Here is a 27,007-nt window from a genome sequence, read left to right as displayed (position 1 = left end):
ATGATACACTTCACTTGTACACACAGTCCCCAAGGGATGCTGACACACTTTTGACACCTGTCCATCCATGATGCAAAGGCTGTAGCCAAGCTTTGGTATGTAAAGCCACTGATAAATCACTGATGCCAATCCTGATTTGGAGGAGATATACATATCCAGCTTCATTACCTTCAGATGCGTGTTCTTTTTGATGGAGGTTTTTATTGAACCATAATGTAAATCCATGCAGATGTCATTCCGTCGCAATCCCATTCAACTCTCGAACCTAGCATTCAACTGGAGATCGATGATGACCCACTTGAAGTTCTCTCTTCTTTTAAACTCCCTGGTGTTGTTATTCCAAATAATCTCAAGTGGGATAAAAAAAAAAAAAGCAAAAGTCACTGGGTGCAAGGTTTGGTGAATGTGGTGAATGTAGGATGAGTTCAATGTACTCATCCTTGAAGAATCATTGCACCTGAGCATCCCAATGCATTGTCATATAGTGAAAGCCAAAACATTTTCTAGAGTTCAAGAACAAACTGCACGCACAACCCCGTCGATGACCCGCCGTATGACATGCACACACTTTAACGTGTCAATGACACAGGAAACATTCCATTAACAACGTGTGCAATCGTCCTTCAGTTCATACTCACGTATTCCATAATTATGAAATAGGAAAAATTCACTTTTGAATGCACCTCGTATGAATAAAAGTCACGTGACACTCATCTTATGATTCACGTGTCATTGCTTCTCTTTCCAGGGAGAACCAGGCAAGTCGGGTCCACACGGACATCAGGGTGAATCTGTAAGTTTCTGAAACCATTCAGATTATTGAGCAAAATACACTTTGGTCATGTTTCCACATGGAGCCAGGAAGTTGGTATACAGTCACGTGAAAAAGTAAGTACACCCCATGTAAAGTTTTGAATTTTTCAACATATTTCAACATACAGCTATTTGATCTTCATTTCAACAATATTGATAGATAAAGGTGATGTAATATAACAAATATCATGAAACATTTACATTTTGTAGTCCATTGTATAATTTAAATAAACATAAATGCAAATTTCGCATGTGGAAAAAGTAAGTACACCCCATGAAATGTTTTTTATCTTTTCAACATATGTGGACATATCAATATTTGATCTTCATTTAAACAGTATCTATAGATAGAGGTGATCTAATTGAACAAAAAACAATGAAAAATTGACTTTGCAATAATTTATTCAACAAAAAATTGTTGCACAGCATGCACAATTGCATGCACAGCTCGTTTCAAATCCCCCCACAACATCTCGATGGGATTTACATCCGGGCTTTGACTTGGCCATTCCAGAACCCTCCATTTCTTTCTTTTCAGCCATTCCTTGGTGGATTTACTGGTATGTTTAGGGGCATTGTCATGTTGCAAGGTCCACCTTCGGTTGAGCTTCAACTTTCCGACAGATGGCCTCACATTGTCCTCAAGCACCCTCTGGTACAATGAAGAATTCATAGTGGATTCTATGATGGTGAGCTGCCCAGGCCCTGATGCAGCAAAGCTGCCCCAAACCATAATATTTCCACCACCATGCTTTACAGTTGGTTTCAGGTTCTTGTGGTCAAATGCTGTCTTTGGTTTTTTGCCAAACATGTCTTCCGGCACTGTGGCCAAATAGCTCTACCTTCGACTCATCTGTCCAGAGCACATTGTTCCAGAAGTGCTGGTCATTGCCTAGGTGTGCATTGGCAAACGTTAGTCTTGCCCTGATCTTGCCCTTGCTTTACTTTTCCCACATGTGAAATTTGCATTTATGTTTATTTAAATTATACAATGGACTGCAAAATGTAAATGTTTCATGATATTTGTTATATTATATCACCTTTATCTATCAATATTGTTGAAATGAAGATCAAATAGCTGTATGTTGAAATATGTTGAAAAAGTCAAAACTTTACATGGGGTGTACTTACTTTTTCACATGACTGTATATAGTAAACCAGGGTCTCAATGCAATCTCTTCACTTCCATGGCGACAGACAACTTAGAGACTTAGAGTACTTCAAAAAAAATTAAATACTTATATTATATGCTAACTGGTATCCCCACCCAGGTCATACTATATCCTCTTCAACTAAAGTATCGAAGAAGCTCGGCTACGCCACTGTTAGATTGTCGGTCTTGTTCCTATGAACATAATAATGGCGATGGGAACTGATGAACACAGAAAAAGTGGACATCCTGATAGCAGATGGAGGTTTCTCTATAGTATTAGTCAATGTTCAGTTGTTCACGCGATAAAACCGCTATTGAAGGAAATTAAAGGGACACTATATAGGATAATATGTGCAAGGCAAGAATGGTTTGGATGCAAAGTGGCACCATGTGCTCCACCTGTGAAAGTCTTTCTTTTTTAATCGAGAGAATGCACGGAAAGCATAATCTTTCATTTCCGGTGGTGTTAGAATGACGAATAAACTCTAGATGACTGGTGTTTTGCTCAGGGTGAGAAAGGCCGGCAGGGAGATCGAGGCTCGCCTGGATCGCGTGGCCCACCAGGCCTGCCGGGGAGCATGGGGAACATTAAAGGTTTTGACAGCATGATGGGGCCACCTGGAATCCCCGGCAAAAGGGGATCTGCTGGACCTCAAGGTCCACAAGGCTCTCCTGGAGCCACAGGACTTCAGGTCAGTTGTTCTGTGCTGGAATTATCAATTACCCTCGGGTCACTTTGACTGGGAAGATGTTCTAAATCTTCTCAATGACTCATGAGAATCTTGAAGAACTTTGCCTTATTTCTGTTTGACGTGATGGCCAATACTATTCAGTTGTTGTTCACCGTTATTCACCTGCTACAGGAGGCCCAAATATTGAACATAAAAGTTCATTCAATTGCTCATTTATTTATTTATTTATTTACTGCTTTTCTGTCTCATGACCAGGACCTCATGAATCCTCCAATATAATGAGATAACATGTAGTGAGTGAGTTATGAGAAAGATGTATTCCGCACAAAGAGGTTAACAATTGATTTTGCTGCCAGGGAGAAGCACCATCCTTTGATGAAATCAAGAGATACATCAGGGACGAAATATCAAGACAGCTGAATGGTAAGATGAAGAGTAAACTGCCGGGGGTAGTTAATGATGTCTTTATGGATCATATGAAAATATACTAAACGACTACTGTGGCGGGAATGAAACATGGCTGGTATCATTTTTTCTCTTCTTCCCACAGATAAGATTGAGCGTCTAATGTCACGGTGGAAAGTCCCAGCACCTGTACAAGCACAGGACGGTAGACCGGGGCCACCTGGTCCTGCAGGAAAAGACGGAACATCCGGAATTCCAGGCCCTTCTGGTCACCCTGGATCTCAAGGTCCATTTGGCCCAAGAGGACGACCTGGTCCCCTGGGACCTAAAGGTATGAGGGTACAGTTATTGTAGTTGGAGAAATCTATATATATATATATGACAAGGATGGATGTCCATTTATCCCTTCCCTGTTGCACTGATTGGCTGTGTTATGTGAGGTGCAATGTGATTGGCTCCTGGAAAGAATGAATAATGTATCGTATCGGCTTATTAAAAGCTGATATTCGGAATCTGATTGCATATTTCACGATCGGAACTCATGGCCTACATAATTATGTTTAAATCTGTCGTGAAATCGGAACTAAGTTAAGAAAAAGCCATTTTAAAAATTAAATAATAGGCTCCACGGACGTGAGGTAAAATGGCTCCAAAATCCAAAAATAAATTCACTTTTAAAGGTAATTATTGTTCGTCTGATTTTAATTTACACTCTCCAGGGACATCGGTCACGATCTTCTTGGATTTGGATTCTACTTTTATTACATGTTTTCAACGTATAGTAAAATACATACTGGAAGAACATGGAATCGCAGTTTGTTTGCTGACAATGCGCTAATGGACGACCTGTGCAGACAAGGTGACTTCCGAGATACGCACACTCTCCTCGAAGCTGTCCAGCGTGGGTTCGAATCTCGACGCAGCTTTAAACTATCATCATGGTGTTTCACAGAGTGGGTGAATCATCAATGTGTGTGCTGTCCCTCTGGTGGACGTTAAACTGCGCGTTCTGTGTTCCGACATTAGTTGGTGGACGTTACAGATCCCCACGGTGTCCTTCATGAAGAGTGGACGAGCTATCGGCAGCATCCTGAATGAATGAATGAATGAATGATCGTTTTAATGCCATTTTCCCCGCTAGAGCGGCGGTTAGCCTTGCGGGCCCCATGACAATCATGGTTCCCTGTTTGAGGCAATGTTTTTATGGCCGGATGCCCTTCCTGACGCCAACCCTTGATCGCCTCTTACGATGCGCAGGGATACGGTGTACCTATTCTAAATCGGGGTCCACACCGTGATCATTCATCCCAGCAAGCTGGTGCTCAATTTGCCGACCTCGGAAGGATGACAGGCTGAGTCAACCCCCCTGGTGTTAATTTAGCGATCGACCGGGATTCGAACCCAGGATCCGAGGATCCCAAGCCGGCACCCTAACCACTAAGCCAACACCATGCTAAAAATCCTGAACAAATTACAAATTGCTGCCTGAACTAATGCTGGGAAAGCAATGGCAAACCACCCAGTATAACCCTTGCTCTGGAAGCTGCTTCGGTGGCACAGACGCTCTGTAACGAGTATCGTTCATCAGATATCAAATATACATGAGAGAGAGGAGGAAGAGAGATGAGATGGGAGGGAGAGGATTGGGGCAGAGAGTGGGGGAGACAGGGGAGGGAGAGGGGAGTGGTGGAGAGAGAGTGGGGGAGACAGGGGAGGGAAAGAGAAGAAGGGGAGGGAAAGAGAAGAAGGGGATACTTTTGCAAGCTTTTCTCGTCACTTGGGATGGGTACTCTACCTAGTTGATTTATAAATCAGCAAGGAAAAAAAATACTAACTTTTCATTCACTCATCACAATACCCCAAATAACCTAGGTAACCATATCTATATTGTGCAGGCCTGTAAGTCATTTATCACAAATTATGCAACGAATTAATTTGAAAGGTTAAGTGAATTCATGAAAAGGTTAAGTGAACTTGTGAAATTAATAACTTTGTTGAACCACTGTACCTTTTTGGTTACGGGGATGTGTGCAGCGATTTAGTGCCCATCCCAACTTGGCCTGAGGGAATTTAAGTCAACCCTGAAATCTGAAGTGACATCACGCAGGGCAGGGAGATTAATTCATTCATTCAATTCGGTTTTAATTTTTTTTTTTTAATCACCAAACGAGTCGTCCAAATATTTTAAATGTTCAGTTTACATCAATTTGACGGATCAGGACGGATTGAGATCCAGATTGAATCAAAATCGAATCAGGAGTATTGATACCATTCAAAAGTTCATCAAAGGGGCAAGATGTGTGGAAAAGCAAGTATATGTAGCGCTCTCGTCTGGGTGTGTTCGTTACATTGTGCTGGGGCTACAGTAATACCAGAAAACCAAACTGGCATTCCAAATTCAATCATTGCGAGAATATAGCTACATTTTGTAAATGAAAATGAAATCATCAGCCTTGACTCAATTTTTCTTCAACATGCTCAAGATGTAAAGTCGTCATGCAGCATCGCTTACCAGGTGTTGCACTAGTTTATCCCACTTGAGGTTATTTTGAATAATAACACCAAGGGGTTTAAGAGAAGAGAGAACTTCAAGTGGGTCATCATCAATCTCAAATTGCATGGGAGATTCGGGAGTTGGACTGGATTCCGCCGATTTGAAATCTTTACATTGATTCGGGTTTGGCTCGCCGGGCACTTTTAACCTGCCGTTGTTGACTAGCACGAAATCTGTGATTCAAATCGTCTTTGAAGCATAATTTTCATCATTTAGATGAAAGAGTGGAAATTTCAAAATGGTTAACCATAATTGTTCTGTTCCTGAATCTGTTCCTGAAAGTTCTGTAAAATTCCTGAAAGTTCTGTAAACTGGACTCACGGAAAGGATGAGAAGTATCTGTGGATGAGAGGTGTCGAGTTCCTATAATTTCCTGTTAGTACACGTGAGCAGCGGCCGTGGTTATAACATACAGACGGATGCTTCTACTTTTACCAATAGATGCAAAAATCTAGTATAATTTCTCTCGTGGCCCCGGAATCAAACAAACAATATATATTTGTAATGGCCCTCACAGCTCATACAACTCCCACTCCCACCTCCTCCACAACATGATTAATAGTAAATATCATGATTTGAAACTTATCCTGTGCATTGACAAGCCCCAAATATGACTTTCTCATTGGTGTTAAGAAGCAACTAAACCAGATAGGGTGTCTCCCTCAGGGAAGTCTGCCTGGATGTTGGTAATGGCAGCATCTTCTTATTGCAGATGTCCATTAAATAAATCACCAAGTCTGCCATGTCCATGTGAGGTAATCCCGCAATGTTCAAAGTCCACTCACTGACAGTGATGATCGGGGAAGTGTAGTAGTAGAACGCACCGTCCACAGGCTTTGCACGGGCCCATATCGTCGGGAGTTTTCCCATCAAGTATGGGCTGCAAATATCAACTTTTTGGCGAGTTGATCAGAAAGTTCTCGAAACCTTTCATTGTAGGGAGGCACACCCCTTTCTCATAGATACTTTTCCAAGTATTTTTGGCTTCTTTTAGAAGCTTTGTGAGCCATTTTAGGTAACAATCCTCATTGGCATGCATGATATACATTCCCTGCTCTGATGACCGTTGTTGCTAGGGGTTTCTAGGTGGATTACATCATTTCAAAAGTTGTGTCTTCACTGGACTCGGCTTCATATAATTATCACGACATAAATCAACAGGAGAGTAGATATAAACTGTAAATTTCAATGTTCTAACTTGGATACATTATGAACAGGGCTAAGATTGTCAATATATTTTCAACGTTTTGCAGAGGTGAGAGCTGAATCAAAAACTTTACTGAGGTCAATGGCACACAAGTTCACGTAATTGCCAAGTTTGTCAATGCCACCATGAATACTGTCAAGCGAACTCACAAGGTGGAGCACAATTGAGAATTGGCCTTCGTATTGCCAAACTGTTGGTGATCAATGCCATGCTGTATGTCCCTCGTCACCCAGTCAGCAAGGAATCCCTCAAATACTCACACGGTTACAGGCATGATAGAGACCTGGCGGAGATGATCACATCTCGGGACTGGGAATACTGACGCAGTTTTCCAACTTTGGGGAAAACATCCAAATCTGTGGCATAAATTAATAATTGCAGTGATTGCTTGAGATATATCATACCCAATCCAACAGTGACGCTGTTATTCTTCTGAGAACCATTATAATCCAAATTCCAGAATACTGGACTGCTGCCTTTCAGCCACACTTGAACATACAATTACCTCAGGTGCAGTGTCCACGTCACAAAGTAATAAACTGAGGTCCTGTAATTATTCACAAAGAGACAGAAACCTCAAGCTTTAAACTCTTTCTCTCAAACAGGTGAGCAGGGCCTACCAGGCGAAGCGGGGATCAAGGGAATTGGCGAGGTTGGAGAACCGGGACCACCTGGACCTCCAGGTATGCGCATATGATGATCAGGTGACATTTATGTATTGTACATTAAAGGGCTTTTACTTACAGAAAAACCTTTTTTTAAATCTAATAACGGAGACACAAAAACATGAGTGCATGCATTCCATCGTCAAAATCATACTTGGTTTAAAGGTTCTCCTGAAAAAAAGTTGCAATTCATCTGACATTCTACAAAGTTCTGGCTGATCGTAGAATAGCGAAACACGTGACTTGGTTTAATATCATTAAGACTTTCAGATATCTGATTAGCAGTAACAGCCAGCTGGAAAAACTTTCCTGATGAATATAATTAATTGTATAATTTGAACTTCTCCAAATCATCATCCCATTAACCTGGTTATAGGATTCAAATAACGGATGTGGAATGTTCTTATGGACCTGCATTCATTTCTGCATTTTGTTTGCAATATTAACTACAACATGCATTTCTTGCCAGCAATTTAAACTTAAATATTTTTTGACTGGATGTTCCACAGGAATTCCGGGTATGCCGGGTTATGGCAAGCACGGGTCTCCAGGAAGCTCGGGCCCTCCAGGCAATCCCGGAGGCAGCGGCCCACCAGGCGCGAGGGGTCCATCCGGCAGAGAAGGTCGTTGCATGCCATCCCAGTGTTTCCACGACCACCAGAGGATGGGTCCACAGCAAAAGAATGTCAAGGGCCCGTGATCGGCGGCCATTTTGACAGCGGAAGCTCATCTGGCCACGGATTTCCAGGCCCGTCGTTTCTTACGATGAATCGAACAAGCTTCTCCTTGCCAGAAATCCTGGAGGTTACGAAATGTCAGGATAGAATGCCATTGTTCTTTCCAATTATCTCACTGGGAGTTCTTATTCATTACCCCTTCCTCGATAAGATGTGAACACAATCTCCTTTTATAGAAGAAAACTTCAGGCTTTATGGCCTAAACATGGTGCTGCATCTTCTACCAATATATCTGTTGGTAGAGTGCATTCTATACCTCCTTTACAATGGTACAAATAAGATTGTTTATGTTATATGGAGTATTTAGTCATTTTTAAAATTCCATTGACTTATCCGTTGGTGTTTTTATCCAAGTGGAAATCTGAACCAAATAATATGTATTACTGGTCACTCTCGTGGAATGATTTTTCATAAAACCTTGCCATGTGCATCCAAATGATAGTTTAAGTGCATTATAAACATACCGTCGACTGGGGATGCTTTGAACGTCACCGAGGGACCATGGGAGCATGCAATGAAGCAGGACGTTTACCAATTCAAACCCGAACATGTACAAGGAATATTGCAAGGAGTATGAGATTGAGAAAGGTTTTGGGTTTGTGACGTCATGAAGAAGGAAAGGATTTGGAAAAATTGTTCAAAGTTCCTCCGGCGTTCAGAGTTATCGCAGAGTAATCCTGGAGATCGCAGACCATCGCAGATCGTTCCCAGAGTAATCGCAGAGTAATCCCAAAATAATCCCAAAATAATCCCAAAGTAATCCAAGAGTAATTGCAGAGTAATCCCAAAGTAATCCCAAAGTAATCCAAGAGTAATGTGAGAATAATCAGAGTAATCCCAGAGTAATCAGAGTAATCCCACAGTAATCCAAAAGTAATCCCAGAGTAATCCCAAAGTAGTCCCAGAGTAATCCCGGCATTCAGAGTAATATTGATGAGATGATTTATCCCCCATCCTATCCTTATTCCAGGTTTCTTACTTGTTCATATCACTTGCTTGTCTGTCCTGTTTGAGAGGTTTTTATTAATCGTGTCTCCCTTTATTACAGCCGCTTTGGTTGTTTTCCGACGACTCCACCTTGAACGTCTTTTTGTCGCAAATTTTTTGTACATTTTAAAAGTAATTATTTCTTGTCAAATGGCAAATGAATACTTTAAATTACATTTCTTCAATTTTTTTTGTAATGTCCTGCTTTTCATGAGGTTCTAGCTGGTCTATTTTATCCACATCATGGAAATGTCCTCAAAACTGAAGTACCTTGAATGTGGACCTGGAGTATTCCACGATGAATCAGGATTTCTTTATTTTTTTATTGAACAAAGTCAGCCTGATGATTAAAATGATAAATGAGATAAACATCTATTTTACTCTTTTTTCTGTTCCTTTATTCCCTTGCTTCTTATGTTTGACTTTGGCCCCACTGTTGGTTCCTTGCCTTTTTACCCTGTCACCTCTTTGTTTAATGAGCCCTGATCTTGTAAGGAAGAACAATACACTGTTACATTCAATACTACCTGAATCTGTGGTATCATGGTTCAAGCGATCTCTTTGAGTGTGGTTGCTCGGCGGTTCGAATAAGACTCTGGCTGAATCATACTGCACGAAAGACTTTAAATGGTACCTCACTGCCAATATTTAGACAATAGAGCATGGGCAAATCCCATGGGATTGGCATCCCATGGGTGGGGAAGAGAGATTGTTATTTCTCTCTAAAATGACCTGTTAACTGCGGAGAAAAAAAGTGCAGCCAAGCGGTGGCAATACCAGCACTGAGAGTGTTCTGCCGTCACTTCGCCATCGCAGACATGTGGTGGGTGGTCTCTGTCTTCTCGGGCCTCCTTTCTGGTCTTGCACCCTCTGCTCTTTCCAAGCCTTGTAACCCTCCTCCCACCCTCCCAGGTTTCTGCAGAGCTCATATATGGTCCACCATCAATCCACTTATGGTGAAACTACCGAAATCCAGGAGCACTGCTCACCTCCACTCATTTGTACTTCTTTTTCCGACCTTTGGAACCAACTACCACATTCTCTTCAATCTCATTCTTCCATCCAGGTCTTCAAGACAGCTGTTCACCTCCATCACAGATCATGCCCAATTCAAAACCATTATCTTTTCTACCCTCGTCATAACCCCACACAAATCCCTCCTCCTTCCAATTTTCCCGACTGAGAGTTTCCTCCTGTGTCCATATTGTCCACTCCATGCATCCTCACCTGCCCCCCATTCCTTCCCAGACCCATTGATTGTCCAAGTCTCCCTCTATCTTGGTTTTCGTCTCTGCTGTTGATGATTCCCCCCTCTCTCTATTTTTTTATTTTTTTTTATTTTGTATACAGTGTCGAGGCTCGTGAAAGAGCTAACATTTATCAAACAAACAAGCAAACAAAGTATATAAAAAGGGGAGCGGTCGACAAGATGGGGAGAGAAGGGGGAGGAAGCACACAAACACAACATTTGAGAGCAGGGACATCGGGAGATGTTTTTGGAGGGAGAGGGCCTGGGGGGAGGCAGGATAGGTATAAAACGCAAAGACACCAAGGACTTCCAGGAAAGAAGTCAAAAGTCACCCCAAAAAAGTGGATTTGGGGTGAAATTAGGGGGGTAGAAAAGATCAAGGTTTTGGATTGGGGAAGATAAGAGATGGTGGTGAACAGCCGTTTTAAAGGCCTGGAGGGAGGAGTGGGATTGCAGAGAGTGAGAGAGTTTGTTCCAGAGGCGGGAGAAAAGAGGAATGAAGGAGTGAAGGTGTGCAGAGAGTCTTGATTTTGGCAGTTTAACCACAAGAGGGTTGCAGGCAGATCTTGTGCGACCTGCAGGAATATTTGGGGGACAGAGCCCAGAGAGAGCTGGAGGAGCAAGGCCGTAGAGGAGTCGGTAGAAGACGGAAAGACCACCAACCTGCCCGTGGTGATTGAGTGAAAGATCCCCAGAGATAGCGTCATCGCGGGAGATTCCAATGATTCTGAACACTTTGGTTTCAACAGCGTGAAGACGAGCTAGGTGTGAGGCAGAAGCACCAGCCCAGAGGGGAGAGCAGTACTCCATTGAGCTACGAATGAAAGCCTTGTATGTGGTGAGGAGCTCAGGTGTGCCAAGGAAGGACTTCGCACGACGGAGGATGCCCAGTCGGCGACTGACTTTGGAGGCCAGCTTGGAAATGTGGTTTTCCCAGGAAAGATCATGGCAGATAGTGAGACCCAAAAGCTTGAGTGACAGAACTTCTTGGAGAGGATTATTCAGAAAGTAGCTGGGAGGGTTGTCCAGTCGGTCCTTTCGGAGAGACATCGTAAGAGTGTGAGATTTGTCAGGATTGAAAGACATGTTCCACTTGTTTGCCCAGTCTGTGATATTGTCCAGGTCTGCAGAGAGTGAGGAGGCTGCAGACTGCCGATCTCAGGGATGAGGAATGGAGCGGCAGAGAGTAGAGTCATCAGCAAAGAGATAGAGAGGATTTTCAAGAGAGTCAGAGAGATCATTGATGAAGACCAGAAAAAGCACAGGGCCCAGAACACTGCCTTGGGGAACTCCAGCCTGAACAGGAAGAGGAGATGAGAGAAACCCATTCATGGCCACACGTTGACTACGACGAGAGAGGAAGTCCGCCAGCCATGCGTGGAGATTTCCATGGATACCAAAGGAGGAGAGTTTGGTGAGCAGAGCGGGGTGCCAGACCGTATCGAAGGCACGTGATATGTCGAGGGAGACAGCTCTAATTTCCTGTTTGGCATTGAAGACCTCCATCCATTGTTGAGACAGCAGAAGCAGCATGTCCAGAGTAGAGTGACCTGGTCTGAAACCAAATTGATGATCAGAGATCAAGCCATTGGAGAAGAGGAAAGATTTCATATCCGAAGCAATGATGGATTCCATGACTTTGCTGATAATTTGGAGAAGGCTGATTGGTCTGTAGTTGCTAGGATCTGTTTTTGCACCTTTTTTGTGCAAAGCGGTGATGTTGGCTGATTTCCAAGCAGATGGAAGTTGACCTTGAGCAAAAGAGAGGGTGAAGAGAACAGAGAGAGGGAGTGAAAGAGCGGAAGAACAGGATTTTAGGACCCGTGGGCTGATGCCGTCAGGTCCAGTTGCAGAATGAGAGTCAAGGGTTGACAGAAACTTTTCCACCTTGTCAGGAGGAAAGGCCACGGAGTCCAGTAGCAGCTGGGTACGACTGGGTATGGTGGGTACAGGGAGGGATGGGTTTGGGACACAAGATTTAGAGGAAACACAGAGTTGAGGCATTCAGCTTTTTCACGTGCGGAGTCAGCTGTGTAGCCGTTTGAGGTAAGGGAGGGGATGGAGGGGGAACAAACACCAGAAACAGATTTGACCAGACGCCACCAGGATTTGGAAGAGGGAGACAGATAAGAGAGTTCGGTCTTGAGAACGGAGAGATATTGTTTCCTGGCTCTCCTGAGGGTGGACACACACTTGTTTCGGGCTTTGTGAAAGGAAATAAGATTTTCCTTCCATTGGATTTGCTTTCCAGGAGACGAAGGCAAGTTGTTTCTGGGCAACAGCCTCACCACAAGATTCCGTGTACCATGGATGGGAGGAAGGGTATGACAACTGAAGACGAGATGGGATAAATCTGTGCATGAGAGACAGAGCAATTTACTTTGGAAGAATTCCCAGGATGAGTTGATGTCAGAGGTGGTAGAGATGGGAGACCAGTCCAGATGATTGATGGCTGCTTGAAGACCGTGCCAGTTGGCCTGAGTGAAATGCCAGACTCGTCGACGCTGAGCAGGCTCCCTGAGAATGGTCAGAGAGATGTCCACTTTAACAAGCACATGATCAGATGATCCGATTGGAGCAGAAGAAGAGCAGCAGACATTTTCAGGGAAGTTAGTCAACCAAATCCAGAAGAGAAGATGCTCCGTTGACTGAGATCTGGGTCGGGAAATTGACAGATTGTGTCAGTCCCAGTGAGTCGCAGAAGTCCTTTGCTGAGGAGCCATGGCTGGTGAGAGAGGTACCCACACCCAGCCAACTGGCATGGTGACAATTGAAATCACCACATATGAGGAAGAGAGAGTTGGGATGAGTAGATAGAAGTTGGTCCATATTATCAGACAGCGAGATGTAGATGGAGTCATCACTGTTTGGTGGACGGTACAACACACATGAACAAGAGGTGGGAGCGAAGGGGAAGTCGTAGCCAGAGGTATTCCTGGGGGTGAGGTGGAGAGAGTGCAGTGCAGGGCGAGTGAGGAAGAGAGTTTTTGATAAAGATAGCAACCCCACCTCCAGGACGAGGCTCAGGTCTATCATACCGGAGGAGGGAGTAACCCGGGAGAGATACTAAGGAATCACGGACATCATGAAGGAGGAAAGTTTCTGTTAAGCAGATCACGTCTGGTTTGACAGAAGCAACCTGTATGGAGAGATCAATTAAGTTTGAACGAAGGCCCCGGATGTTTGAGGTCCATACCGTTAATGAAGAGGAAGGGGGAGCATCGGATACAGAACAGGGGGGAGGAGGGGTAGGGTAAGCGGTGGAAGAGGTAGGGCTCTATTGCTCCTTTTGCCTCCTGTTTTGTGTGCTGTTTCTATATGTTACGTCCTGATCTGTTCAATGTACTTGGTCTTTCACGAGCCTTGGCGTATACAAAAACAACGTTTTTATATCTTGACAGTGAAAGCCGGAAGCATTATGTGTTTAGGCTGGCTGTCCGACTGGTCCATCCATGCGTCAGTTATTGTTTTTTTTTGTTAACAAGATAACTTGTGAAGCACTGAAGCGATTTGTTTGTATACATAGTCGAGGCTCATGGCAGAGCTAGTACACTGAATCGATCAGGACGTAACTGACAAAAATAGGATGAAAAACACACAAAACAGGACACAAAAGCAGTAGTAGAGTCACACGTAAAAGGAATAGTAGAGAGAGGGGGAAACACCAAGAGCGGAGTTGAAGCATAAGATAGGGGGAAAATGGGGGCAGAAAAGGATGCTTGGTGTCGAGAAGATGGATACAGAAAGAAACTCCAAGGAGGAAACCTGGAAATTTGGAAGGAGGAGGGTTGTGGGTGGGGTTAACTAGGGTAGAAAATGTCATGGTTTTGGATGGGGGATGATCTGGGAGGGTGGTGAACAGCTGTCTTGAAGACCTGGAGGGAAGAATGAGATTGAAGTGGATGTGGAAGCTGATTCCACAGGTGGAGAAAGAGAATATAGAATGATCGTTTTAAGGCCATTTTTCCCCGCCAGAGCGGGGGTTAGGAGAAAAAGAGGAACAAATGAGTGGATGGGGAGCAGTAATCCTGAATTTAGGTAGTTTCCTCAGAAGGGGGTTGATGCTGGATTGCATGTGCCCTGAGGAAACCTGGAAAGGGTGTTGGGGAATCATTGTTCTGTGAACTCCATAGTTACCTCCACCACCGAAGGTGGATGTAGGTTGTTTTCACCACTGTCAGTCTGTTTGTTTGTTTGTCTATGAACAGTATATCTCAAAAAGTTGTGGATGGATTCAGACGAAATTTCGTGGAGAGGTTGGGCATGTGACAAGAACGCCATGATGACATTTTGGTGAAGATCTGAATCCGAATCCAAAATACGATAATTTTTTAATTGATTCTTCACCATTCAGAGATAGGGCCAAAAACGATACATAGCATGATATTTCAAAAAGTTGTGGCTTTTCATGGCTTGTAAGAAAACACCAATATAATTGTCCCACCTTTCAGTGTCACCAATGATGACATCATCACTCACAAATGTACATGAATGATATCACTCCCCACAAATATAATCTTCGAGTTTTTTTTATGAATATTGGAAAAATTTACTCCAAATTACTTTCATACCGGTATTTGATCCCCACCATATAATTCGAAGAAATACTCTACACAAAGTCACAGTGCCATTTTCAAATGGAGAGGAAACAGTTTCTGTATTTCAAGCACAATACTTCGTGTTATAGTTTAAAATTACACTTTGGTCAGTACTACTCTCTCTAGTTGCTTTAAAATATTCAAAATAACCCTGAGTGAATAACATTCCAGCAATCAGCAGGTGCCTCCAATTCACAGTACAACTTGCTCAATACCAACAACGTGAAGTTCAGCTTGTTGGAGTTTCCTCAACTCCATTGCTGCCTTTTTTTGAGGAGTAGAAACCATGCGTAGGTGGCATGCAAAGAGAGTTGTCACAAATGCCAGAAATACCGGAAAATCCTCGAACACCAGGCCAGCCTGCATACCCTGGAAAGCCAAGGTCTCCATGCACTCCATCACGGCCATCATTGCTGGGCCCGGGCATGCCGGGAAGACCTGCACAACGCAAGTGGTGATTCTTAATGAAAAACCGTGAACATAAGAAGCGAACGAAGTTGAAACTTTTTCTGAGGGTTCAAATTCTCACCGATAGGACCTTGATGTCCTGCAGAGCCAAATACTCCTCGTCCTCTAGCTCCCTTGTCTCCTTTGTCTCCATGTGCACCTGCGGTAATTAACAAATTTTATACACACGATTGCCATAAAAGTGTATATTGTAGCCATATTGAGCTAACCTTCTGTCCAACCTTGAGTGCCTGTCCTTCCAAAGTCTCCAGCAAGGCCAGGAAAGCCAGGATTGCCACGGCCACCAGGAGTGCCTTGCAAACCCCATGAACCAGGAATACCCCTGGGCCCTGGACGCCCAGGGGGTCCAGGGGGACCACGCTGAGGGGGAGGACTGTTCTGGATGAACTGCTTCAGATGATCTAAATGAAGAGAATTCCAAGTGACTTACCTGAAGAACACCTGGGAAGCACGGTCAGTAGATCTCCTTCATTAAATAATTCATAATAGACTGTCTCAAGGGTGCTTGCTCCATCAATATTAAATATATTAAAATATGGTGTTCGTAGAAAAGGGCACAACTAACCAATAATTAGTGCAAAGCTCGACTCCACCACTTTCAAACAACTAAGCAATAATCATAAGACTTTTAATAACAAGATATGTGTAGATCAGTGACAAAAAAAATCTCAATTTAATACATTTTAAATTCAGGCTGGAACAACAAAATATGAAAAAGTCAAGGATTGTGAATACTTTCTGAAGGTGCTGTATATTGTTACATTTATAGGGGGTAGGCAATGAAATACCTTAGGCCTGGTAGGATTGTATCGGTAGTGTGCTCCGACTGTCGTGAAGTAGAAGAAACCTGTAACTAAGTAGGGACCCGTTAGACCGGATGTTGTGTAAGAGTGTATCTTTGTCCCCATGATGAGGGGTGGGTTATGTTAATTACGTTGGGGTTAAGGGCAAACCCCCTGCATGTAAATGGCCTCTGTGATTTCTCCTTTGTTCGTTATAACACACACCACATCAGCCATGCACGCTACACCTAAAATAAACATTAAATAAGTAACCGGAACCAAGACATTGAAAACTACCGCGGGTTCCGCCAGCCGAGCCATCACCAGGGCACAAGAGGGGCGTGAGGCCACGCCCCGAAGGCCACGTGTCCCTGACATTTTCTCTCTTGCGTTGGGGGCGTCATCACGAGCAGTCGAATTTATACCTCTTGCACTGGGTTTGATTGTGAACAGTCGCACTTCCCTGTCACCCTTGGTACTGCTGCTCTTTGTGTCCCGAGTTTATGTGAGCAATCGCATTTATTTCCACTCTTGGTCCCAACATCCATAACAAACGGTTCGGATCCCTTCGCTTGCGCTGGGTCTTCATTGCGTGCGGTAGTTCGGGCTCGCTCTTAGTGGTGGCATTTGCACACCACACTATGTTCCTGACTTTGTGGATGTGATTGCGAGCGGACGCATTCTGTCTTTGGTTCGTTGGTGCTGACTTTGCGACGGCTGGGGGTGGCTGAGAGGCTTCGGAGCGTCGTGGAGGGCGGAACGAGGCCCTGCTCATTTCACGTTTACGGGTGGCGGGCGAACGGACTTCGTGCCAGGGCATGTGTTTCCCGCGCAGGGATGTGGGACCTTCGACGGACCCGGACGGTCACGGACGCCAGGCAGAGTGCAGGCAAACACACCTCACAAACACTACGCATTATTTTCACATTTATTTTATCATCCCCTTGTATTGGAAATGAGTCCGTGTGGGGGCGCTCCATTTAGGAATCTTGGTTTTATTGTACATTTCTTTGTTCCTGGCATTATTTTTTATTAAACCTGTTTTGCTGTTGCATTCAAAATCCGTGTCGGTTGAATTGATTATCGTGATTCAAGGACGTCCAAGGGAATCTGTGCAGGTGAGAGCCTCGCTTGCCCCCCCCCCCCCCCAACTCCTCGTGCGTATAAAGAAGACAAGGTCCGCCATTGTTGACCGCCTTGGAGTTTAAGCTCGATTGGTGATCTGTCCCCAGGGGTGTTAACCCCAGGAACACGACAATATATTGGCTTTGTTGCATGCCCGGAATATTTAGTAGTGCGCTTTTAATTAACTTTTCATAAGCCATGTGTATATTTGGAATGCCAACCTTTCCTACATCCTTCCGTTGCTTACTTAACACCCTCCCTAACCTGAGTGAACACTTTGCTTCTCCAGTCGTAACTTTGGAAATACAGTACTCGGCCAGTCCTGATATTTTCAGAGATTAAGTATCTTTCTCGACATTTTATTGATGATCACTCACCACTCCCTCCCTGACCACTGAGCTGGGCTGATTGCAAAATTTAACAATAACCGATTATTATCGATTAAAAAAAAAAAATCTGCCGATTGTGTACAGATTCCCATTTTAAAGTGATAAATAATTACGTCATAGTGCACATATGAAATAGATAACAGATCTGTGCCTGTGCCCCACAGCAAACTGCCATTTTTTTAAACGAATGATGAGTTACCATGGGATAATTCAATAAACTATTGAAGATATGAAATTAAACTTTTCATACTTGTCTGGTTGTGTGAAAACCAAGTTTTGTACAAAATACAGCGCAAGGAGTCCCCGGTTATAAAAGGATTCCTTCTGAACAACATTCATAAGGTAAGTAAATCCATTGGCCAGTTTGATCAAGCAGGTGAATCAGAAAATAATTCGAAATAATTCTGGACTTCAAAATGGTGCAGCAAAACATTAATATTCATCCTCATGAAGCAGTCACTTACAGGGTAGGAAGGAATGAAGGAGGAAGCCAGTGCACCAGGAAGCGGAAATGCAGTTATGTACTTGCAACGTACCATTAGAATAATGTGTTAAAATCATACTGTTACAGACCGTGTGAAAGTGATCCTTTTACCCGGGGGCCTAGAAGACCGTCTGTCCGCCTTGGAAATGTGAAGAAATAAATTCAACTGATGCACACCTGAGGCGCATGCGATTTGGTCTCTTCCGAAGACAGAAGCCTCTTCCGGAAGATTTCTTTGCGCCGAACAGGCAGAAGAGAAGCAAGATGGCGGCCAAACATGTATTACTCGCGCTCATGATGGAAGAATTAGACAGATGACACTACATCACAAGTTGATGCAAATATCCAGATTGTGTTTTCACTTGCAAGTTTTGCTGCGTAAGTATAACCAGCAGCGTTTCTCCGTGACTGAAATTATGGGTGAAAACGGCGTATATATCACTCCCATATCACTCACTAATTACCAAGAAAACAACAAATAAGTAAAATAGAACTCGTGATTAAGTGAGTTAAGCCTGTTAAGCAAACTTGCCACACAGCTGTAATATCAACGTGTCGTATTTGACAAAGTTCTTTCAAAGTAATCGGCGAGGCCATTTTGTTTTCGAAGAGCCCGCGCCTCTTCTGCTGGATAACGGGAAGAGGCAGAAGAGCTTCCGAGAAGAGAAGAGTCCAAATCGAATGACCGGAAGAGAGCTCTTCTTCTTCCAGAAGTGCAAATCGCACGCGCCTCTGGAACGTATGATGTCAAGACGTACTTTGCCAGGAAGTACAGTACGAGCTGTGGTGTTTTTTGTCCCCATGGCTTTTTCTGAAGCAATTCTTTGATTTATATGACTCGCCTGTGCTTTTGAAAGGTATGTTGTTTCTCTTTGTGAGTTTCAAAGCAAAATAAATTTGGCTACACCAGATTTCCGAGCCGTTTGCCATATTAACATGTTTTCCAAGTAACACGATGATTGTGAGTTATTTATTAAGAATAATGTTTATACACATATCCTTGTAACGTCTATAATGCAAGGTTGTTTTTTTTATTTGTTTGTTGAAATTTGCCCGAAACAAGCGTGAAAGCAAACTCAAGGTCTTTGGGTTGTATATAGTACAACTGCAATCAGAAATCTGCACTCCACACTGACTCCAATCGGCCGGTGCAGATTACCGATAAATTGCCAATATCTGCCTGTGCCATATACAGGTTCTGATATCGGCCCAGAGCGCTAATATAGACCATATAAAACACAATCTCAGTTTGTGTGTTTGTACAGATGTCTGTCCCCCTTCATTATGGTAGGTTTAAAAGGCTAATCTTTTAACCAGAATATGTGTTCATTACAGTCTAATTTTATGCCTCCGCACCCAAAAGTGGCCGGAGGCATTATGTTTTTGGGTTGTCTGTCCGTACGGGCTAAACCTCGTTTTTCTCAACAACCACATGTCTGATTGAGACAAAACTTTCAGGGAAGGATTGACACCCATGCAGAATGTTTTTTGATAATTGTGACGTCATCGGTCACGTGATATGGCAGCCATCTTGGATTAAACGCAAATAATAATAATCAAATTATTTCTCGGAAACCACTGAATGGAAAAATTTGAAACTTCGTACATTGTCAAGTACTCCCAATCGGGAACAAAAGCATGGTAATGATGACATAGGTGAAGTGGTATACCAACCAAAAATGTTTCAATCGAATTCCTTATCCCAAAAATCTGAAATTGCATGCACATGATCTATGACCCATTTGTATTGAAATATTAAATTTATGACATCATAGGTCACATGGTTTGGTAGCCATATTGGATCTAACCTAAAACCTGTCAAAAAATCTTCTCCCAAACCACCAAATCGATCGACTCTAAACTTTACGTGTGTCATTGACAAGGCATGGCAATTAAAAGATGATCACTAAAATATAATTGGTCACATGGTGTGGCAGCCATATTGGATTGAATGAAAATATTAAATAATTATATCTCTGAAACCGCTTACCTGATCAATGCGGAATTTTACAAATATCATCTAACGCCACTGTTGCATAGAGTTTGCAAATGATGATGTCATAGGTTCACGTGGTTTGGCAGCCATCTTGGATAGAAAAACGAACCTTATCCGATCAACACGAAACTTCACAAATGTGATCCCCCTACCAAATACATATGCAGATTGTACATTTTTTAAAGGTCACATGTCATGTTGTGTGGCAGCCATATTAGCTTGAAAGCTGATATTTAAAATAAAAATATCCCCTCTCTGAAACTACACCGATCAATGTGAAACCTGTCATGGCTGGTGAAAATATGATACTTGAAAACAGCTGAAGGAATTTAAATCAAACTTGTTTATTTTTAGGACAGTGAACGATGGCAGAAGGAATCTACCCGTTGTGGGATTATGCGGAGGCATATTGGCAACACCTTCGCATTGTTCAAGTTGAGGATAAAACAAACTTGAAAAACATTTTCAAACTTGAAAAAATTAATATCTATACATATGTATGTGTATGTGTAGATATATATACACTAAATGACCAAAAGTATGCGGACACCCCTTCTAATTAGTTGATTCACACCAATTGCTGATGATGCACACAGCCATGTAATCTCCATAGAAAAAAATTGGCAGTAGAATGGGCCAAACTGAAGAGCTCAGTGACTTTCAACGTAGGACTGTCAAAGGATGCCACCTTTCCAACAAGTCAGTTCATCAAATTTGTGCCTGCTAGAGCTGCCTTGGTCAACTGTAAGTGCTGTTATTGTGAAGTGGAAACGTCTAGGAGCAACAACAGCTCAGCTGCGAAGTGGTATACCACACAAGCTCACAGAACGGGACCGTCGAGTGCTGAAGCGTGTAGCGCATAAAGGTCGTCTGTCCACGGTTGCAACACACTGCCGAGTTCCAAACTGCCTCTGGAAGCAATGTCAGAACAACAACTGTTCATCGGGAGCTTCATGAAATGTGTTTCCATGGCCGAGCAGCCACACACAAGCCCAAGATCACCATGTGCAATGCCAAGCGTTGGCTGGAGTGGTGTACATCTCGCCGCCAATGGACTCTGGAGCAGTGGATATGCGTTCTCTGGAGTGATGTATCACGCTTCACCATCTGGTAGTCTGATGGACGAATCTGGGTTTGGCGGTTGCCAGGAGAACGCTACCTGCCCGATTGCATAGTGCCAACTGTAAAGTTTGGTGGAGGCCTTTTCCTGTTTCAGCATGTCAATGCCCCCATGCAAAAAGCGAGGTCCATACAGAAACGGTTTGTCGAGATCGGTGTGGAAGAACTTGACTTGCCTGCACAAAACCCTGACCTCAACCCCGTCGAACACCTTTGGGATGAATTGGAACGCCGACTACAAGCCAGGCCTAATCGCCCAACATCAGTGCCCGACTTCACAAATGCTCATGTGACTGAATGGAAGTAAATCCCCGCAGCAATGTTCCAACATCTAGTGGAAAGCCTTTCCAAAAGAGTGGAGGCTGTTATAGTGGCAAAGGGGGGGACCAAATCCATATTGATGAACATGATTTTGGAATGAGTTGTTTGATGTTTGGGTGTCTGCATACTTTTGGGCATGTAGTGTGTATATATATATATATATATATATATATATATATATATATATATATATATATATATATATATATTTATATATGTGTATATATATATATATATATATATATATATATATATATATATATATATATATATATATATATATATACATATATATATATATATATATATATATACATATATATATATATATATATATATATATATATATATATATATATATATATATATATATATATATATATATGTATATATATATAATATATGTGTATATATATATATATATATATATATATATATATATATATATATATATATATATAATATTTCAAAACACACCTGGTCACAAGTGTGCCTTAGTGACCGAGTCCTCAGTCGAGGTCCTCAGCATCATCCCGTTTTAGCCCTTCAACCTTGATACAGCCAGCTAAAGTGGGCCAGCAGGGGCACATACACCTCCACATGCTTCAGCTAAACTGGATGGGTACATACCCCCACCCCCAGGCAGTGAGGACACAGACTACAACAAGAAAACCGCCTCCACTCCCAGAATCCACAGCCCCTCATCCACTCACTCACACACCAAAAAAAAAAACAACCAACCATCTACCCATACAACATGCATCATTCAAACAAAAACACATTCATGCAAAACCACACCCTGCTCCCCCCCCCCCCCCCCCCCCCACACACACACACACACACACACACACACACACCACCATTTCTCTTCCATGCTCAGTCACTACCCCTTTAGGGTGAAATGAACTACCACCCACAACCTCTACCTACACCGTTCGACATCCCTCCATTATAAACCTCCTCCATTTTCCAAAGTGAGCCTTTCAAGGCAACCTGGGCCACCTTGTCACACAGCCTCCTTCTTTCTGTCCCACACACTCCAAGCCGAGCAAGAAATGCAGAAAAGGAATTGCCAATATACCCTCTGCACCCCACCTCAAATGGCTGACACGAAACTCGCCAACCCTTCTCCCGACACTCTGCCTCCAGCTCACTGTACTTTCCTCTCTTCCTCTCTTTCACCTCCTCCATATTCTCTTCCCAAGGTACAGACAATTCCCCTAAGATGATCTGTCTTGTTACACCTGACCAAATAATAATGTCAGGCCGCAACCTTGTCACACAGATCTCCTCTGGGAATACCAATTGTCGCTTTAGGTGTGCCATCACCTGGCAATCACAAGCATCTGATAGCCCTCTTGCTTTCCGCCTCCTCCTCTTTCCACCTCTGAGCACTTGGCCCTCTTTGACAAATCACACCTCTCCACCAACGGTCTCCTTCTCCACTCTTCTCTCTCTTGATCTCAGCACCTTGTCTTGTTGCACCATCTGCACTACCACCGCCAGCACCTGATCATGCCGCCACTTGTATCTTCCTGCTGCCAATGCTACTGGGCATGCACTCAGTGCATGCTGCACCGTTCCCACACCTCCACACAAAGAACATCTCTCTTCCTGCAACAACTCCCACAATCTCAAGTTTACTGGTGACGGAAGCACATCATACGTTGCCCGCAACAGGAAACTCAACAATATTGCCTCCATCCTCCAAATCTTTTGCCACTTCAATGTCCTCACCCGCACACCTTCCCACCTCGTCCAAGAACCTTGCTGTACCCGTCCGACTGCTTTCACATATCTGCCCTCCTCCTCCTTTCTTCTCACCTCCCTCTCAACCATCTTCCTCCTCTCGTTCACACATGCCTTTCCCCATCGCTCACATGCCTTTCCCCATCGCTCATGCTTCATCCACCCCAAGCCATGCTTCCCGTGCTGTACCATCCCCATGACCTCCTCCTGTTGCAACCGCTCCTCCATCTCGTTCACCTCTGCTCTTGCATTACACTTCCGACTTCCCTTCTTCTCTGGGAGAGCATTCTTTACCACTGCATCACTCGAATCCCGCAACATCATGAACTCCCGCACCCTCATCGCCTTAAACTCCTCGGTTAATGATGTCAAGGGAAACCGGAGTTTTCCACCCTGACCATTAAAGGCAATGTTCGTCAAACAGCGTGGCACACCCATACAAATATATTGTTGCGGTTTTGAGTTTGTACAATAAAGGTTAATTTCCCCCTCATAGTTTAGTCACACTACAACATGTAGCCTCGCGATAGTTCAGTTATTTCTTAGTATGTGTAAGCATTGTCCTTTTCCTGTGTTAGTCTTGCGTTGAGTAGAATAATGAGAGTTAGGTGCCTTTCATTGCTTATGCCGCCTCAATACTGTGGTTTTTGGCGCAAATTAACACGAGGCAGGCCTGACAAGTCGAGGCAAGACCGAAGGAAGGCGGGGAAGGAGTGACGGTAAGCACGAGCCGCCAATCAGGGCTCGAAGGGAGTGGCTGAGCACTGCGTCAATAGGCGTGGTTAGAACATTCGAGCGAGCTAAGGGGGTTAGCAATATAACCCGTTGCGCGAAGCCCCCGACGTCAGTTATGGGGAAAGGCGCTCTGTTGAAACAAGTTACGAGAAGAGAGAGGCGCTTGAACAAGTTATGGGAGAGGCGCTTGAGAGTGAACAAGTTATGAGAGAGGCGCTTGAACAAGTTATGGGAGAGGTGCGCTGAAATAAGTCAAGAAGTTATGGGAGAGGCGCTTGACGAGTGAACAAGTTCTGAGGGAGGTGCGCTGAACCAAAGAGAAGAGAAAGAGGGTTCAAGAGTTGAGAGAGTTCAAAGAGAGAGAGAAGACACGCATGAACCAAGTTATAAGGCGCTCTTACAAATTAAACGCTCGGTTGAGCTTGAGGCAGAACCCCTATCGAGTTACGCGAGTGAGAGCGCGCCGTTAATTAATCGCGCTGAGAGAAACCGCCAAGCCTGGCGAGAGACGCGTACATTTTCCCGCCTGCCTGCTCTGCCCTTTGTTCAAGAGACGCGCTGCAAGGATCCCTCCCGCCGCCTGCTTGCCTTCATCGAGGGACGTGCTGTGACCGGGGAGAGCCACGCTTGGGCGAAGCTGTTCCTGGACGACCAAGCCAGCGCATTCAGTGCGTGAACACCATCCTTCCTTCATTTTCCCCCTGTGAGTGTGATCGGGCCCGTGTCTGGGAATAAGTTAAGACTGTTTAAGTTCTGCCCTGTGTCTCTGCTTTCTACCGATCCTTGTACATAATAGTGTAAATAATTATTAAACCTGTGTTCTTCCTTTTATTCGACCGTCTCGTCCCTTCCATCTATTGACTAAGCGTGGTACGAATAAAACCGCTCGAATCGGGTTCCAATACCAGAGATCTACACGGACCACATGGTACGTCATCCGCTCGGACGTACCCAAATTATGCATGGTTCGTGCGAGGCTTGATCCCCGCTTCTGCAGCGGCGTAGGTATTTAGGTACGTGCGAGAATTGTCCCGAAAACCCTACCTTGCGTCTGCCCGGGAGTGGCGATTCAAATCTCGCGGGTTGCGACGACCCCAAGAAGAACAAGGCGGCTTAATCTCCCCTTGGTAAGGGCAGGAGGGTCAAGCGGAAACCGTAACAATATATATATATATAACCAAAAAATACCGTCCGTGAAGGAAGCCATAAGTCCGTCATCCGTCCAGGAAGCCCTGAAGCTGTGTGATTATATGTCTATTAAATACGTACTGTTGAAATATACCTTTCGGCCCTTTGGACTGTTGAGACCCCTTTGACCTTTGAAGACCCTTTAAGTCCCCCAAGACCCTTAAGACCACCAAGACCCTAAAAGACCCAGGACCCAAACTAACCGGAAGACCCAAAAGATGTGTGTGTGTGTGTATTTGTGTGTGTGTGTGTGTTTGTGTGTGTATGTGTATTTGTGCGTTGAGCGTGTGTGTGTGTGTGTGTGTGTGTGTGTGTGTGTGTGTGTGTGTGTGTGTGTGTGTGTGTGTGCGCGCGCATGCAAGTTGCTGTTGTTGGCTTCTATCTCCACACATGGGTGGGTTTCAGCAGGTGGAACGTAAACTGGAAAAGACATCTAATTGTTTCGTTTGCGTTAAAGTGGTTAAATTGAGAGAAGGAGGTGAAGGCATGACAGATAAATAGGAGAAGGAAAATGGCAGGAGAGTGTGAGACGCATGGGGCGAGAAAGCAAACTTTTGGAGAATAATGCAGTAGAGGGAAGAGGTCCATTAGGGAGGGGACATGAGGGGGTAGGACGAAGCAACAATTGTACACTTTTTTGTGAAAGTAATACATAAATTCACACTCGAACACATTTATTTAAAAATAATTCATCATATTGCCACATCAATGTGTATTGGCGTCAGGAAGGGCATCCGGCCATAAAAACATTGCCTCAAACAGGGAACCATGATTGTCATGGGGCCCGCAAGGCGAACCCCCGCTCTAGCGGGGAAAATGGCCTTAAAAACGATATTTCATTCATTCATTCATATTGCCACAAGGTGGCAGCGGAGCACCGTCTCAATTTCCAGCAGATTTTATTTTTTCATTCCTTGCGTCTCATCATAACGAAATGAATGAGTTTTATTATTAAAGTTTTGTCTATAGATTTCCCTGATCCCCCTAAGAGATGAAGAAACAGTCTTGAACTGCGAAAGTAAAACTCATCACAGATGGCCCTTTCATACCCAGTTTGCAGTCAATGTGAGGAACACCTATGTTCCAACAGGTCTTCATCCGTTCAGCTTCATGGATATATCCCAACAGCAGGTGAGGTCTTCACCCCCATATCGGGGCAATGTTGTGTTTCCCCAACGAGGATTTTTGAAGAGGAAAAGCTTCATCGACTCCTCTCGTTTCCCCCTCAAGAATATTTGTTTCCAAATCACAAACGCTCATCCTTCACGGTCCTCCTGTGTGCATTCTTGTGCTCGAATGACTAATGAGTGCATCTACCTCACACCATGTTTGTTTTACAGGATCAAAGAGATGAGTGTTTGAAGGTGCCAAGCCTGGCATGTTGAGTGGGTGGAGGAGAACAGGTGAGCCAACTTTTGTGATGTGTCCTTTGATGTCCTCGAGCCGATGATGTTCTGCTGTTCGCATGGTGTATATGGATGGAATCCTAGTTTTGTGTGATGTTATGAGTTTGTGGGCCTGCACCCCCAGGCATGAAGTCCACATGTCTGGGAAATGTAATGCTGAAAACTCTTCCTTGAATTCCTTCTCG

The 27,007-nt window shown here is 43.9% G+C and overlaps 2 protein-coding genes across 10 annotated transcripts in view; one reads left to right on the top strand and one right to left on the bottom strand.

The window, feature by feature from the left end:
- Positions 1–9,586, top strand: part of LOC137439043 (uncharacterized) — a 330,944-nt gene extending 321,358 nt beyond the window's left edge. For 7 of the 8 annotated variants that reach the window (XM_068134660.2, XM_068134658.2, XM_068134655.2 and 4 more), the window contains 6 exons: positions 749–793; positions 2,476–2,658; positions 3,015–3,081; positions 3,209–3,394; positions 7,430–7,507; positions 7,999–9,586. In XM_068134660.2, coding sequence (XP_067990761.2) covers positions 749–793; positions 2,476–2,658; positions 3,015–3,081; positions 3,209–3,394; positions 7,430–7,507; positions 7,999–8,189 — 750 coding nt within the window. In that variant the 3' untranslated portion in view covers positions 8,190–9,586. Of the gene's footprint in view, positions 1–748; positions 889–2,475; positions 2,659–3,014; positions 3,082–3,208; positions 3,395–7,429; positions 7,508–7,998 lie in introns of those variants that run through there. The other variant, XR_010986846.2, reaches the window with a different exon arrangement.
- A 5,391-nt stretch (positions 9,587–14,977) lies between these two features.
- The window catches only part of LOC137439041 (uncharacterized), an 86,070-nt gene continuing 74,040 nt past the window's right edge, over positions 14,978–27,007 (bottom strand). Inside the window, exons 21-23 of one of the 2 annotated variants that reach the window (XM_068134649.2) lie at positions 15,750–15,929; positions 15,590–15,667; positions 14,978–15,498 (exon numbers count right to left, since the gene is read on the bottom strand). In XM_068134649.2, the coding sequence (XP_067990750.2) occupies positions 15,290–15,498; positions 15,590–15,667; positions 15,750–15,929 (467 nt within the window). In that variant the 3' untranslated portion in view covers positions 14,978–15,289. Of the gene's footprint in view, positions 15,499–15,589; positions 15,668–15,749; positions 15,930–26,885 lie in introns of those variants that run through there. The other variant, XM_068134650.2, reaches the window with a different exon arrangement.

This window comes from Myxine glutinosa, chromosome 13 (genome assembly GCF_964187855.1).
Source record: "Myxine glutinosa chromosome 13, kmMyxGlut1.1, whole genome shotgun sequence".
Taxonomy (NCBI): domain Eukaryota; kingdom Metazoa; phylum Chordata; class Myxini; order Myxiniformes; family Myxinidae; genus Myxine; species Myxine glutinosa.
Note: the sequence above shows the minus strand (reverse complement) of the source record. Positions and strands in the feature narration are given on the sequence as shown.